General features: G+C 37.1%; 1 protein-coding gene across 3 annotated transcripts in view; it reads left to right on the top strand.

Annotated features, from left to right (window-relative positions):
• The window catches only part of arhgap24 (Rho GTPase activating protein 24), a 123,790-nt gene that overhangs the window by 86,546 nt on the left and 19,398 nt on the right, over window positions 1–17,846 (top strand). Inside the window, exons 1-2 of one of the 3 annotated variants that reach the window (XM_084136738.1) lie at window positions 1,716–1,853; window positions 17,230–17,352. In XM_084136738.1, the coding sequence (XP_083992864.1) occupies window positions 1,781–1,853; window positions 17,230–17,352 (196 nt within the window). In that variant the 5' untranslated portion in view covers window positions 1,716–1,780. Of the gene's footprint in view, window positions 1–1,715; window positions 1,854–11,362; window positions 11,519–17,229; window positions 17,353–17,846 lie in introns of those variants that run through there. The other 2 variants (XM_084136739.1, XM_084136737.1) reach the window with 2 other exon arrangements.

Here is a 17,846-nt window from a genome sequence, read left to right on the forward strand (position 1 = left end):
GTTCATTGTGGTTGTCTTTTAGGGTGGTAACTATTCCGGTGGAGATGTATAGAGTTGAACAACTAGAGTTGCCTGTCACCTTTGGCTTGACCTGGTCTTTTCAATCTCAGTCTCAATGGATATCGAATGGGCTAGATGGGGCTCTTCCGCCCCTGGAGTCGAGCTCGGCCTCTTACAATGGCTGATGGGAGCTTGTGGATGCAAGATGTGGGCGGAGCCTGTTGATATGAGTCTGTGGATCAGATAAACCCAGTCTCCCACTTTCCCCTTCTGGGGGGCACTGAAACCAGACCCTCGGACATGCACCGGAGGAGCTGGAGATTGTTCATTGTTCAAAGAGAGTTAAAGCATTTATCTGCAGTTGGAATGGCGACCAAGTTGGTTCAAACCTGAGAGTCTGCTTGAGTATTTAATCAGGTTGTGTGAAGATAGGTCTTCATCACACTCATCAGTGCCCTCGGTTTTTAACCTCATGTTATCTTAAACAAACTATGAGATTAGAAAGTTCTCCATTGATGTTTCTGGTTAATGATGAGAATGGCGAAGATTGTGTAGTACGCTCCTGACCTCCTGAATTCTGAGGAAAACTTCAGCATTCCCTAATAAATATGCAGATGTTTGCAAACAGTGTGGGATGACCAGAAACATTGTCCTGAACCCCTGAATCCTCCAAAACCTGTGTCAGTGGGTCATTATTACAAAATAACCTGATCAGGACCCTGACATACTGTATAGTAGAGGGGTCTTGTATCATCCTTTTCTATTGTTCTTTTTAGCAATAAAGACTCGCTGACTGTATTTTTTCCCATATAACATCATGGATACTTACTTATTTATTTAGTTTTATTTATTTATAGTACCATTTAAAACAGTCTTTACAAAGTGTTTTGCCAAAAACATGTTGTGATAATTATATATATATATATATATATATATATATATATATATATATATGTATAACAATATAATATGTAATATTTAACAATTAAGCAATTTAATGCAATAGTAAAGAGTAAAAGAGGCAATTTTTATAAATCACATATTTTGTATACTTTTTTTAAAATATATTTTTACACAATTTTTTCTTTTAATCATTTATATATAGGGCTGTCAACGTTAACACATACGATTAATTCAAAATCAGATTTTTGAATCCTGTGGTTTTTGCAATTAAATTTTAATATATATATATATATATATATATATATATATATATATATATTTTTTTTATTATTATTATTATTATTTATTTTTTTAATGCGTTAAGGGTTTTGAATGAATCGCATGCGTTAACGTTGACAGCCCTGGTGTCATACATTTAAAAAAAAAAAATAATAATAATATATATATATATATATATATATATATACATACACCATACATATCAAACTAGTTTAAAAGATATGCTATAAATAGCCACCCCTGACAGCCTTTATACAGAAAAAAAAAAATCCTCTGAAACAGTTTATTCAAAGCTTTGACTGACAGACTCTCTGGAGAAGGGGCCGTTTTCTCTTCTTCTCTTTAAAGAGATTCTGGGACTGTTGAAACTCTCTATTGTTCACCGAGTAGAGTCACAGAGAGAGAAGTGGGTGTACCCGCCCCGACCCCCTCCCCTTCAGGTCTTTCTTCCCTCCTCCTCGGTCCTCACTATGGCCCATGTCAGCGCTCCTCAAGTCTGCAGGCCCATAGTCTCCTGACAGACCCACTCTCCTTCCAGCTCTTCCCCACTTCTGAGGCCTCTTTTCTGGGATAGGTGGAGCAGGAGTGCTGCTTCATAATGGAGGTGGTGCAACAGGTTGGACATCAGCTATCTCCATTTGGGATATCCGAGTGTCTGTCTGCCTCTGCAGGTAATTCTGCTCTTAAACGTTCAGCACTGCAGCTGAGAAGTTTTTTGGATGACAGAATTGTTTTTGTTTTTGGCTAGATTTGCTATAAGTTCAGTTGTATTGAGTTTGTCTGATTTTTCCTAGTAGTTTGTGTGCCTAATTGTTGTTTCAGCTTGTATTGTTATTCATATGATTCATAATTCAATTATAGTCACATTATGTGTGGAAAGAAATAATTTAGGCCAGTCATTTTCTGTAAATCATTCGGGTAAACTGAAGATTAATATCAACACTCACAGATGCCAGAATGGTTGTATTTGTAGAAATAAGCAGGTTTGGGCCCTTGCGTCTGTCTGAGTCAAACATTATTTATGAGTTTAAACCATTTCATGAACAACAAACTGTCTCTGCTTTCCTTCCCACTCTCACTTTTTCCTCCAAACAGTCCTAGTTTCTGTGTTTCTTCATCATGATATTCTCAGATGTGTTGATGGATCTCGGCTGTCTCAGAGTACCTCAGATGATCTCTGTACAGCATGTGTTGTGCAACTCATCTAAGTCCCTGTTAAAATAATACAAAGCCATTCATATTTGCATTATACTGTATCCCCATGCATATTTCTTTGCTGCTCCCTTAAGGCTTTTAAAAAGTCTTTGCAGTAGCTTAGAGGAGTTCAAGCTCAACCAGGATGTATGAATTATGTTATGTCTATCCTGGGCAAACAATGCTATACTGCAATTGTCCTTTTTCCTGCCAACTCCTGGTGCTTCCTTAGTGTACAGTGAGCATCTAAATCAAATATTTGTGGTGTTTCCCAACACTGTTTTGAGAGGAACATAAGAAAAAATCATTATCTGTATCTTTGCATTGTTGGTACGACCACAAAACGATTCCCTTGTAACAATGGGCTTATTTATGTGGCTGTTTTGTTAATAAAATGGCTGTTGATCTTTGGGATTAGCGAAGTCAATGATGGGAACACACATAATGGAGCATTTAAGGGTGAGGGGGCGTTCCTGGAGAAGGTATGTGACAGTAATTGCTGCTCACTATAACCCTTTTGTTTGGTTCCACCTGGTTTGAGCCGTCTTATAGCTCAGGTCACTCATTAAAGAGCAGCCAAGCTCATATTTGATGAGACACATGCACAGGAAGAGACATATAGCACAAAAACGTTATATATTATGTTATTACATTATGTTTATAATCAACATTTTCTGCCATCTTGGATAGATTTTTCCACTTGCTGAAAAATGCTAAAAAAGAAAGCTTCTTTTCTTGGAGAAGTATTTGCACCAGTAGTGTCTATGATGCATTTGCTAGATTTGTGTGACAGATCCTGAGTCTAAAGCCTCGGGTCTCATTGGTTTTGTTATTCCCATGACAGTTCACTCTGCTTACTTTTAAAGTCCTGTGGCGTGACAGGTTGTCTAGTCGGTTCAGAAGAGCCGTCTGCCCATCGCCCCGTGCCATCAGTGACAGATGGTGTGAGTTTTGAGTTGTTAAAATCTCAGGGTACCTCAAGCACAGACACTGACCCAGAGACTGGAAGTCTGAACAGACAGTGTCTGACTGCAGCTGTTACAGACACTTTAAGACTTTAATAAGAGGACTGTCAAGAAAGAGTCCCCTTTTCCTTTGATCCTATATTAACATAAAACATATATTATCTCTTTTTCGTAATATTGCATTCAAACTGATGCTGCCCATATGTTGCATATGACAACTCTCTGAATAGTTTTAGCATGTTATTGATGGCAATGTTAATGTATTTGGTCTTGGAGGACTAGATCTGCCATGCTACTGCTGCTGCTGCTGATTATTGCTGCTGCTTCAGAACAAGTATGGACTTGCTACTGCTAATAGATACAGACACACTGCTGTTAGCATGTAAGATATGCTGCTGCTGCATAAATAAACATACATAAATCCTATAGCAGATCTAGGCAGGTGGAGCTGGGGGAGGTGGAGGGTTTCAAAGACTAGCTTATAGTGATGTGTCGTTCATGAACGATTCGTTCATGTTGAACGAATCTTTAATATGACTCGGGACTACAGAGTTGTCTCAGAGAGTGATTCGTTCTTTTTTTGTTGTCCGCGCGTGCGCGCAACATCCCATAGGTTATGTACATGAAACAGAAATGATTAGTTCGAGTCTTCGGGAGTTCGGGTTCGGCTCGGCCGGGTCCTCCGAGTCTTTCGTTCTTCCTGTGAGTCCCATAGAGACTATGCTGTCAGTAGCGGAAAGAGAAATGATTAGTTCATCGAGTCTTTCGGGTCTGAGTCTTTGTTCTTTTGTCACGTGACCGCTGATATCTCGCTACAAATACAACATTAGATTCGTACATGACTGTGTGTCTGAATGTATATTGTTTTATATTTAGGAATTAACATACAATTATCAAAATATATGTGCAATAAACTGAGGTCAGGTGAACTAAATGGACTGCATTAGTCTGAACTTTAGACCCAACTAATCAATGAATTAAAAATTTGGATTTGGCTGCATTACCCTATAGTTTATTTTTGTTTTTTCAAATGTAATCAACATTTTCGTAAGTACTAGATGTGTTGGGCTATTTAACATGGCATTTTAATTATATTCTGCTGAAATGAACGAAATGACTCAAAAAACTTTGATTCAAAGATCCGAGTCCGTAAAATGACCCGAACTTCCCACTACTACTAGCTTACAGCAAACAATGAACCAGTCTATTTAAATGGTGAGTAAGCAATCTCATTGGGTGCAAGATTAGCAAAGGCCAATCAGCATGTGCCATGAGGTAATGATGTGCCTGCGGATTGCATGCAAAGGACCTATCAGCCTGCGCCCTCTAGAGTTTCATTAATGAACTAGATATATTTTTCACCACAGATGAATTTCTGTGTGTTGCAGTTAGCAGAAGCTAACTTTTGTCTCTTCCATTTAGTGTTGTCCACGGCACTGAAATGTAAAAAATGTGACGATACCAGCATTTCCCTCTAGCATTTTGAGCGCTGTTGAACACACGGGAGTGTTGGAATGCAGCCGTCCATCCGCCGACAGGCGCCTGTGCTTTCCAACGCTCCCATGTGTATCTGTGTAAATGCTTGGCGAAGGCGACATGTTTTTGAAGCGTTGATCATTGTAGCCAATCACAGACATATATGTTGAGCACGTGAACACAGTGACCAATCAGAGACATATGTTGAGCGCATGAATGCAATGGCCAATCAGAGGCGTTTAAGAATCCGTTCAACAGCGCTCAAAATGCTAGAGGGAAATTGCTGGTGTTGTCACATTTTTTAAACTTCAGTACCGACTTGGTACCGAGTTCGGTACTCTTGACAACACTACTTCCATTTGAATCTGCCAACAACTCTTATTTCTGTAGTTCAGGAATGTCACAATAGAAGATTACACTGGCTTCAGCCAAATCACAAATGTTATTTGTCATGAAGGTCAATAGATTAGGAATGGGCATGGAGCAACTTCTCACAGTCTCAGGAATGGACAACAGAGAATACCGCCATGGGATTGCTGAAAACGGCCACCTTTGGAGATATAATCCTGTTTATTGGTCAAATCTCCTGACAAGCATGAAGTCTCCCTGCTATCTTTCACTTTCCCCTGTAGTACTTGGTTTATCTCATACAGTGTTTTCCCAGACAACAGTGTGAGATTGACATAGTGCCTTTGATTGGATTTACCGACGGAAACAATGGCCTGGGTTATCAGATTGGTAGAGAGCAGGGACTATGATTAGCCAGTGATTCACTTTATCTGTATACGTACCTTCAGATTAGTTCACTCACATTGCCAGCAGTGAATAAGGCCTTTGGATTTACAGGCTAATCATTTTTCTTTTATGATAAAACTAAATTACCCATCTGTCACATAGTGTACTGTCAATTCAAAAAGTATTAAGTGCACACACATTTACTTTAAACCTGCAGGGAATAGGCAGCAGAATAAGTTTAATAGATATTAAATATACAGTGTTGGATGTAATGCATTAATTACAAAATGTAACGTCTAATGTTTAAATGTGTGTTTTTAATGTAACCTTCTCCCTTTAAATACTTCAGTTCAAGAATAATTTATGCAATTTTATATTATTTATTTGAAAGAGTTAAAAGAGCAGTTTTTTGTCTATCCTTGTTTTGTTCAACTAGTTGAGGTTGATTTGGGCTTTTAATGCAATTCTCTTTTTTAAAGTAATTAGTACAGTAATCTATAATTCCATTGTTGAGGATTAGTAGCTAGTAATTAATTTCTTCTTTAGAGTAACTTACCCCCCCAAAAATTGTATTGTTAAATAATCATTTAATATAATATAATTTTTATATATTATTATATATAATAATTTATTGAATTTATTTTTTTAATCATATTAATATTAATTAATTTGGAATTGAGCATGCAAAATTATTTAGGACAACAAACTTGGGCAACAAGATGTAATGTACTGTAGTGCTTTTGTTTTTAATAAATACTTGTTAAAATATTTTTTTGTATTGTTAAATTATTAAATTAAATTCATAAAATACATATTATATTTATTTTAATCATGTAATCATATTTATGTTATTTATTTACATTGATATTAAATATTATTACATAATACTTTATTTAAATAATATACATTTTTAATCATTGTAAAATATTAAAATAACCATATTAATGGAAGTCTAGTGTGACAGCATTTTTAGACAAGCAGTTTCCTCATTCGAAAACTATGATTAAGTTTATGTAAACTGATTATGTTTATGCCACGTATCCGTTCAACTTGGTCTCTCGATCATCCGTAATAAAATGCACGGAGTCAAATGGATTGCATGTTAATCAAGTGCTGGATTTATTCCATGACTTTCTAAGATCTAGTTTCTAAATGGAAACATATCTTCTGACAGCTGCTTGGGCTGTTGGACAGGCAATCCATCAAATTCTCATCAATTATGTTTCATATTTATCATGACGGTGAGTCCAAATCTCTGCATTATTCGGTCTCGTCAGCTATCGCAGGAGAATGGTGTCTCTGTGCGCAAATGATAAGCTTTTGAGATCACTACCTGTTTTATTTACATAATTAAATGTGGTTATTATTAGACATTCTACACTCTGGACATAATGAAATTGTTTTACTTTATGTACTTAGACTAATGGAGACATGTTTACTGCGTAAGCCTTGCCATGGGTTGTAAATCCAAGTTAAGATTATTAGGCCCAAACACAACAGACTATTTGTGAGTTTGTCTAATCCTTCATGCCACACTCCTTATCAAGACTGTTTTACGAGGGTCACGATATGCAATTGCAGAAGCAGTAATCTAAATGACGTAATGCTGAATAATCTATTGCGATGTGCAGTAGAGCGATATGATAGCGGTATGACAGCTACAAGAATTGATTCAGTATGTCACTGGACTCAGAGTGCAGCTTTCCGTGCAACAACATCAATCATTCATGCCACATTAGCGCTAGGAGACAGAGTTCGTCCCTGAGAGCTCGTAAGCATGGCTGTATTACTGAGACTTGGAAAGAAAGCACAGAATAGAGAAGGTGAAATATGTTTTGTTTGCAGGAGTCATGGAATTGTGGCTTGCTAGTTTCATGGAACATGCTAGCTGGAGATTACTGTAAACATTGCACCTCATTCCTTTGCCATGGCAACAGAGGTGCAACACCATGGTGATTCCCTGACAACAGACAACAGTAAACAGCGATCAGGCAACCCCCTGCAGAACTATAATGACTGTATGCATCTTAAAATTAGGGAGAAACAGTTGCTTTCGGGCTCATTTTAGCCAATCATCATGCACTCTCAGAACAAAATGGTACAAAAGCTGTCACTGGGATTGTACCCTTTAAAAAGGTTCTATTTACCATTTAGGTACTAATATGTGCACTTGTAGTACCAATATGTACCTTTGAGGAACTAATATGCACTCTTTAGGTACAAAGGTGCATCTTTTGAAAAGGTACCGCCCCAGTGACAGCTTTTGCACCTTTTTTTTTCTTCCTGAGAGTGTATAGGCCTATATTCTGTGGCCAAAAGTCAATGTTTTGGGTTTTTCATACTTGAAATTGTTAAGGCTCGTACATCGTAAACATGCAAATAAGAACTTTTAACTCAGAGTTAAAAGTTCTTATTTGCATATTTATGTGGTAAATCACTCATAGGTCTCATTCACTAATAATATAACATAGATTATTTGTACTTGTAATTTCTCAACACACAAGAATTTGTTCTGAACCTCGTTCTGATGATTTTGGAGTGTTCTAAATGAGTGTTCTCGCATAAGACACGCCAAAACCATCTCCATATAAGGACTTTCCACACTTCTTTTCCCTCATAGCCTTTCAGTACTCTCATCAAAAAGATGACGCTCTCTAAACATGGACAACTCAAGCTATTTCATCTTAACACAATTATTTTTAAAAGATTTTTGCGTATGTGTGGTTTCAGTTGTTCCCATTTTTTTTTTACTTTTAGAATAACAAAAGTTATTGGTAAATCATGATTTATTTGTAAGTCACCTACAAGTTTTTGCACATGCACACTTAGTGAATGAAACCCAGCGACTGGACAGGTTTTTTTGTGGTTTTCATCTGTCGCTAATTACTCACTGTTGTATTCCAGCATGCCTTGGTGAAATCACAATGCTAAATATTAACATACTATCGCTGATAGAGTTAGTGATGTTATAGGCTGTTAACGCTCTCAATCAATTTTAGTCATGTAGAAAGTGTGAACATGGTGGGATACATGAAAGATAAATGATTAATGCTTTTCTGTGATTGTGATTCGTCTGCATTTATGTTGATGTGCATAAAAAAAAATACAAGTGTGAGACATTGATTAACCCAGAGTTAAAGTGGTGTTAAAAAGGCAATTAAGGGGCCATTCATACAGAATGAATGATGAGCAGACTGAGTGGTTTCGTATTCCCTTTGGTGTAAAACAGGGGGATATTTTGTCACCAAGCCTGTTCTCTCTGTTCATAAATGATTTGGCTCTTGAAATTAAACATCTAAATTAGGGGTGTTTAATTTAAACATCTAAATTAAACAAGCCAATTTAGGGTTTAAATTGGCTACTTTTGTTTGTAAAGCCTGGATGCGGCGGCAGACTTGTTTATTTAAATAAGTTCATGTATGTTGTGCCTACTGTCTGACAACTGGTTTTTTTGTTGGTGGTATTGGTGTCTTACAAGCCCATTAGGGCTGGGCATACAGTAGTATGCAAGATACAATAATAAAAACTATTCATTCATTCATTCATACAGAACTAATTTCTGGGTTGAAAAGTGGAATTTGAAAAAAAAAGAAAAAAAGCAAGGTCTCAAAGTTTAACTTATTTGAACTTGACTGTCACAATTCTTACAATGCCGTGTCATGCGAAAGGCTCTGCAAAAGATGAGCTCAATTGTTAAAGACATGCATTTAGCTCATATTTACATAGAAAAACAATGCAAACGTAGTGCATGGGAATGCAAGGGTTAAGCATAGTGTGAAAAGCGCTTTTAGTTTGTATGTATTTCCTTTCCATTGTGGCTATCTTACACAATATAATGGGTTATATAATACTTGTTTCATGACCGGGTCATTAGATCAGAGGAGGCTAACACCATGTTCCAAACAGGAAGCAATAAATCACTTCTCTTTCATGATAATCTTAAGTTTTTGTCCTAAGAAACCATGATCGTGACAATTTAGTTTTGAACTTTGCAGCATTACTCTAGGTAGTCCCGTCCGCAGTGAAATCCCATTGGTTGAAAGTCTTGATCTTATAGCAGTAAATTAAACATTAAATGTGTTCTGATTGGCTGTGAATGTGTGGACTAGTTAAAGTCGGCATGAAACAGAAGTTGCGATAGTGTTTTCTTCCCTACTGTGACGGATATCTGAGTGAAACGGCTTCTCGGACAAGAAGAACAAAATGTAGGGCGGGGCTTGATTTTGTCCAATGGGAATTGGTTGGATGGTTGTGCTATTGCTGTGATGTCATGTGAGTGACAGGTTGCCCCGCCCTCACGCCAGTAAACATGTCATCAGAGAAGAGAATAGATGTTGCTGCAAGAGGGATGGGAAGTTATTTTGAATTTCATGGATTTAAAAATAAATAAATAATGACTTAATAAATATTTCAAAATTCCATAACAAACAATTGTCCATTTTGATTTCATGGTGACTTTAAGATCTCTTTACTCACTTTTGACTCATAAGTTTGAGTGTATTTTCTTGTTAATTATTTGCACTCCGGCAGTCACCATAAAATACTGGTCCGTCCTGGATGTTATGAAGGAATAAACAGGAAGAAGCAGGAAAAAGGAGGTCACTGGGTTTGTTGCATTAAAGGAAGGCAAGTCACTTCTTCCTGTTACTCATGTCTGTAAGTGTTATATGGGCTCTGAGGAAAGAAACAGAAAGAGTCAAAGTCAAACTCCTTCAGGAGTCAAAGTATGTTTGCATAACAATCCGTTCACACAGCGCAGCCTGCGAATGCCTCGGACAGCTGCGTCCTAAACACCAGTGACATCTGAATAAAGACCTTCAGTTGATTATGTCAGCGCAGTTGCTGTTAAACCCACAAGCATGTGTGACGGACGTTAGCTCGAAGATCTACTGTACTATAAAACCACTATCCTGAAGATCTCATATATTTTAATGAGATGAATGAGTTTGTGGGTCACCTGCTACTAACCGACTTACTGGATGGACACATGGTACACATTGTTCAAGGAGGAAAGATATTGCTAATCGGTTTACTCATGGTGAATGCAAAGATGAGTAAGTTCAGAAACACTGGAGCGGTTGTTCAGGACTTCCTGAGGAAGGAGGGTGTGCGTTTCTAAATCAGGGAAACAGGAAAAATGCAGGGAATTCTGCATAGATGACTGAACAGGGTGTCGGTCAGGACAGATAATGCTTGGGTGTGTGTGTGTGCGTGTCAGAAGGTCATGACTAGACTAGACAGTTTTATATGTTTTGCATCATGAAAAGAAATGAATGCTCCGTTTAACTAATTTATAGTGTGCAATAGGTATTTTATGCCCTTATAAAAATTACCATGGTAACCACAGTATTGTGGTAAGCTTTTATAGGCATGGTAAGCTTTATTCCCTCATTATTTTAGTGCATTAATAAAAGTAATAATAATAAAATCATATAGCTATTAATATGAATGAGGTTTCTTTATACCTTAAAGGCTTGGCTTCAAATAATGGTAATAAAAAAGCAGCTGAAAATTTCCACCATTATTTCTGAGGTAAAAAAAAAAAAAAAAGAAAGTGAACAATTCACTGACTAAACATGGACACATTGGGTAAGTTATCACATTGGGATATGTGCCATTAAACATAATATCAGCTTTTCAGCAAAGTGTAAACTATGGCAAATGTGAAAGCAAACTATGATGTCAAGAAAATGATGAACAAAATATAAACCAAGTAGCTCAACTCAAATGTCAGTCTGTATGACGTCACGCAGCTCTAAACGCCAAACAAACAGCGTAGTGGCAGCGAGCGCGTGAGGGGAGGGACTGACAGCGCTGGTAATCCTATTGTGTCTCGCGCTGCCGGTGCGCGAGGTGCTGGTGTGTGGAGCAGTGCGCGCGGCCGTTTGGAACATAAATGGGATTTATTTCTGCAGTGCTTTGAGTCCATACGTATGTAACAACTACCCGCACCTGGAAGCCTAAGGGTTAGTATGCATACTGAGGCGTTATTTTATAGTTTTGGCTTGTGTGGTGGTTTCATTTTGAAGCGCGCAAAATCATGGACTCTGTTGCGTGTGTGATTTTTACAGAGAGTGTAAACAAGGCTTGATTTATGTACTGAAATCGCAAATGTGGCCATTTGCATGTTAAATATACACAAGGGGGGGATCTAATAGAACGCGTTTGTTCTTGCGTTTAAAAAATAGACATAACGCAAGCCTCTCGAGACGCGTTTTAAAAGTTGAACTATTTTTAACACTCTACCGCATGTTGCATGCATTACGAAAGTAATGTTAAACAAATTGATTTTTTTTTATAATGGAATTGACCATTTCTAAAATAAAACAAGTCATATGTGTATATCAGTTTAACAATATTTTACTGTGAAATGTATGAATCTTATGACGAATATATATAATGTATTATTATGTATTATTTATAATGTATTATTTATGACGAAAATGACATTCCAATAATTACATTTGTTTAGGTTTTAATTAAAAAGTTAGTTCCTTTTTGTTATTAGTTTGTATATTGGAATTTTGCATTAGCCTATGTTAAGTTATTTGACACTTGTGTTATTTAGTTCATATTTACTGTAGTAAAGTTGTGTCATGTGGCGATGGTGTTTTTGTGGGTAACACTGTGCTCTATTTTTATAGTATTATTGACCACAGTTGCTGGAAGCACCAATCTGGTGAACTTGAAGTTTGGCTTTCCACATGTGTTATTATAAGCTCAATTTACAGTAAGAAACTGATTTTATTAGCTCAGATAGGCTTGTATATTAACATTACATGATGCATTGACATATACAGTTAATAACTGTGAAATATTGAGCAAACTAATTATCTAAATAATGAAATGGTTGGTCATTAATAGTGAGTACTCATTGCATCCACTGTGCAATAGAGGGTTAAAATGTGAAACTATCTTAAAAATGTATCACTTGTCTGCTCGTCTGATTCATATATGCATACATCAACCATTAAAAGTAATCACATATGCAATGCAAGAATGCATTCTGAGACTTTAGATTATAAGGGCGCTGTTATGTCTCTGGATGTATTATGACATTATCTTGACAGATGTTAAAACTGAAGAATTTTTGTTTGTCTTTCTGGGATGTTTAAGGGTTTGCGCATGTGATGGATTGTTTCATATGTGAGAATTCCATAGGAGCAGCGCATGCAGATAAACATACAGAGCACAAGAGGAATGTGTGTCTACAGATCATTCTAATGTTGTTTATTACACACACACACACACACACACACACACATGCACTGATGGTCCATGCCTATACATTACACTATGTAAACCTTCTCTCTAGTACTTAAACACACTGTCAAATAGCTCTCTATATAAAAATATATTGCTGTATGTGGTGTATGTTTACTCAAGTGTTATGTCCTTGTATGAATTCCCAGTTAATGGTGCCAATAAACATCATAACCTTGGCATTTGCATATTAGTTGGTGGCATTATATATCCAAAAAGAACTTAGACTATATCCTCAAAATGATGTGCTTTGCAAGTATAACTCATACTATAATTAATTTCTCAACTGCATAAGTGCTTTTCGATGTGTAAGCAATGCGTCTGGAAAAATAAGCACACCAAAAAGTATGCAATGATGCATTTCAGAGGCATAATGATGTTATTTTAAATGTAATTAGCTCACTCATTTGCATATTAGCCTTATTTATTGAAGATCGCTGGAGTAGATCTGTCAGCGGTGACATCGTGCTTGGCACATTATGGTTTGCTAACTGGCTCAGTCGTGCCCTGGTCATGAAGATGGGTGATTGTTGAACGCTCAGCGGGCACAAAGGGCTCTCGTTAGCCTCCTGAGTGTGTGAACTGGCACCGGGATCAATGGCAGTGGGCTTGTGAAAAGCTGGTTCATTATGAACCCTTGAGAACTTGTCACTCACCCGCTGCGAAGTAGAGAGGAGCCGAAAGATGGACGGCGATCTCAGATCTTTAAAGCTACTGTTTACAAAGGGGTGCTGATCCTAGAACAGCTTTATGGGTCGCCTCTCTGGATCTATACTCATGGGAAAAGTCTAGTTAAAGAGGCACATTAAGGTTAATGTACAGCCAGGTGATGGAGGGGAGGGGAGAGGAGAGAGTATGGGTCATAGATCGTTGAGTTCATTTGGAGAGGAAGGTAATCTATTAGAGTATCTGTAGGTAGTAAGTGTGGGGTCATGGGTCTCTGGAGTGAACTGAAGTGCTGATTAGAGCTGGTAAAATGGTTGAAGAAAGAATCATGGGGTAGTTGAAGCAGTGTTGATGTTTGTTATAAGGAAATGCAGTATAGTTAGGCTGGTGGTATTTGTTTCCATGCCATTGTTTGGTGCATTGGTTCCATTTAAGACGCTGTACTAGATTAGAGAGTCTTATTTTTTTGAATGGCTTCCAGCCCCTCCCAATCTCTCTTTTTTTTTTTTTTTTTTTCTGTACTGCACATTGTACCTGTACCATTTCTTTCATTGTTTACCAATTAAATCCATTTTAATCCATGCAGTGAAAGTGAATGGGGATGAATTCCAAAAACATCAACAAAAGCACTGTAAAAATAGTTCAGACTAGCTTTATGGTGTAATACAAGTCTTCATGAGCCATATAATTATGAACTACACTATACTGTACACAAGTTTGGGGTCAGTACTATTTTCTGTTTTAAATAAATTAGGCCTAATACTATTATTGAGCAAGAATGCATTAAATGTATAATGTCTTCTATTTCAAATACATTCTGTTATTTTGAACTTTCTGAACATCAAAGAATCCTGGAAAACATTGATAATAGCAAGAAATGTTTCTTGTTTACCAAATGAGCATATCAGAATAATTTCTGAAGGATCATGTGACACTGTAGACTGGAGTAATGATGCTGAAAATTCAGCTTTGATCACAGGAATAAGTGTGATGCTAAATATTCTAAAATAGAAAACAGTTATTTTAAAATTGTAATATTAGCCTATTTCAAAGGCCTTGATGAGCATAACAGACTTCCTTCAAGAACATTTAAAAAAAATCTTGCCCAAAATTTTTTTAATGGTAGTGTATGTCTTTTAACCTGTAATACCAATTGGAGCTAAAATTCAGGTCTTTAGTTTATAATCATGCCCTCTCTATTCTAACCATTGAATTGGAGAAATTGACCTATTTTTAAATGTCCAATGGTTTTAATGAACCAAATGTAAAGTGTGAAATGTAAATTCAGATCCCTTTCTGTAGCAGTGACTGCTCACCAGTGTCTGTCCTTTCATTTCTATATCTTTGGCCTCAGTGATAAAGCAGCCATGCATTGCAGCTGAGAGGAATGAGCTGGCTAGCACTTCTATCCATTCGTTCTCTCTTGGATGAAACAGGTGTCGTGTTAATTGGGGAAGAGGCCTTGTTTACTGCTAGATATACTCATTTACGATTCATTTACCCTCCTCTTGGTCCTCAGACGGTCTGTTCAGGCCTCTTGTGTGAGTGTGCATGTGTTATATGTGCTCAAGTGGTAGGAAGATGAGACCGCAGCAGATGGTGTGTAAACTGTGTTCTAGCCGGACCCCTGTCGAGTCTGCCCTTTGTTGCGCGCATGCATTCCTATGTGAGCGGGTCGGTGCATATGCCATGACACTTTAGACTTGGCTTAGGTTGCCGTTATCTTACTCTCCATTCATCTGCGGCCTCAGGCGGTGGGCTGCTGCTCAGCATTCCAGCTTTTGTCTCCTTCATTTCCATTTGTAAAACAGGTGTGGATGCCGAAAGACTAGAGCAAGTTTACGTAATGTAAATGAGATGGGTTGTGCTGACTTTTAAGATTTTTCTTTGAATGGCTTTGTGTTGTTTTAGTAAACAAAAATGTATCTTAATAGGTGACATGGTAGGTAAAGTTTTTAAAGGTAGTGACAAAGGCTCCAAAATGTTGCAAAATTGCCATGAAAAAGTAATATGTGGCAATTTTGGCAAGTGTGCAATAAAATTTGACTAAACTATAAAATGGCCTGACCATTCTTGTTTCTTCTGAAAACCGTTTGCTTAAATGTTTTTTGGTCAAATACTCCATTGCCATGTCACTTAGGTAAATCTTTAAGATAAAGATAAAATAGGCAGAATTTGTAAATTTAACCCCCTGTTTGGTTACCCAAATAAATTAAGGCAGTCGTTTTACATAAATAAAACTAACGCAAATATGACAATCAAAAACAAATCTGACACAACACTCTCGGTTGTAGCACGAAAGCTACTTCCGAAGAATCAATCGCTCCGTTTCCAGGGGTGCTGTGCAGAAGTCAATGGAATCACCGCTGTCATTGTTCCTTCTGTGATTTCCATCTGCTTTGCTTCTCGACAGTCTATAAATACATTTTTAATGGTCGCCAAACTGATCTTGTTGCAGATGAAAATCGATAATCAAGACAGCGGCGACTCCCCGGAGAACTACACAAATGTATACAATGAATAATTCAGTCTTTCACTCAAATCATATCTCCATTAACTCTTAAAAATCTCCCTCAGCAAACGGATCGGACGTGTCAGACATGCTTTTAAAGACTGGTAATCATCTCTCTCCATATGGATGAGGGACAAAACAAGATGGATCCAGTATTGATCAGATTTTCTCTTGCTTTTTCTTTCTGAATCTATCAATCTTATCTGTCTATCTATCTATCTATCTATCTATCTATCTATCTATCTATCATCTAAAATTGATTCAAGTCAAGTCACATTTATTTTTATAGCGCTTTTTACAATACAGATTGTTTCAAAGCAGCTTTACAGAGATAACAGGAAAATAATGCAAAAAAGTTTGTTTCCAAAATAGCGTCACAGTCCAGCTTACTGTAAGTTAGTTCAGTGATGTTTCATTTTTGTAAAAAAAGTTAGTAATTTAGTCGCTTTGGAGTAAACAGTGATGTCATCGTCCAGCTCAGTTCAGTTCTCATATAATAGTGTCAGTGCAGGCAGATCAATAATATTGTTGAATATTAAATTTAATGTCCCCAACTTAGCAAGCCAAGCCAATGGCAACAAAGGTGAAAAAGGCGACAATGGCAAGGAACCAAAACTCCATCAGCTGGCAGAATGGAGAAAAAGTGATGCTTTGTTAAATTAAGTCTATTGTTAAGACTTTTTTTTGCTGTTGTAATATAGAAATGTAGCAGTTTTAACCTAAAGTAAAAAGTCTTTATTTTTAACACTTTTTCTATCAAAGTTGTCATTTTAATTCCTCAAAAAAACAAGACAGACACTTCATTCCCCAGCAGACTAAACATGTGACATCCACCGAGACAAACCCGTGCTCAAAAGTCTCTGGCTCAGCTCCCTTTCACAGATGTCAACACACCTGTACATTTGTAAATAATGGCTTTGAGTCAGGGGTTAATGACAGATCACAGAAGTGTCAGTGCGGTTTAGTACACAAAGGCATGTTCATGTCATCTTTCATGACGGAGACCTAATTGGTTGTTGTCGCGGTTTGTTGAAAGGAAAGTTTTGGGGGCTGAATGTGAAGGAAGCGAATGAGATTTACCTCGCTCTTGCAATTGAAATTGTGTATATGAATGATTTTTGCTATATTTTAAAATTTCATGTCAAATTGTATTTTATTTTTTATTTAAATGTGGAAAAAATGTTAACATCTCAAATCAACAAACATCTGACCATTATTTCAATTTTCTCTCTTTAGGGGGCGACAGGGAGCGAATGACATCCAACCATGAGACGTACCTTCTTATGGCCAGCACACAGAATGACATGGAGGATTGGGTGAAGACCATCCGCAGGGTGATATGGGCTCCGTTTGGAGGAGGTGAGCTTCTGCAACCAGTTGGTCTGAATAAATCAGCGTTGGTTAATGGCTATGAACAGGCTGGTCACAGTTTAACTTTGCTTTACTTACACAGCTCAGCTCAGCTTTGCTATATATTATACTACTTTATCCCCTGGTTTCACAGACAAGACTTAAGTCTAGTCCCAGACTAAAATGCAAGTTTGAACTGAAAGCAACTTGCACTGATATATCTTAAAAGATGTCAGTGCCATTGTTTTTTCTCAAGATTCACACCAGTAATGTTTTTTCTAAGGCATGTTTATAAAAGCTACTTAAATGCTCTAATTGAACTAAGGCATAGTATAATAAAAGGGCTAAAAATAAAAAGGCCTAATATAATATAAGGTCTAAAATATGCAAATGAAGCCCCAGTAGAATCATCCAACAACAACAACATTTATTTATAAAGCACATTTAAACACAATATAGATTGATCCAAAGTGCTGTACATAGTACAAAGCAGGTCTACACTA

Source organism: Abramis brama (genome assembly GCF_963993115.1).
Source record: "Abramis brama genome assembly, chromosome: 15".
Lineage (NCBI taxonomy): Eukaryota > Metazoa > Chordata > Actinopteri > Cypriniformes > Leuciscidae > Abramis > Abramis brama.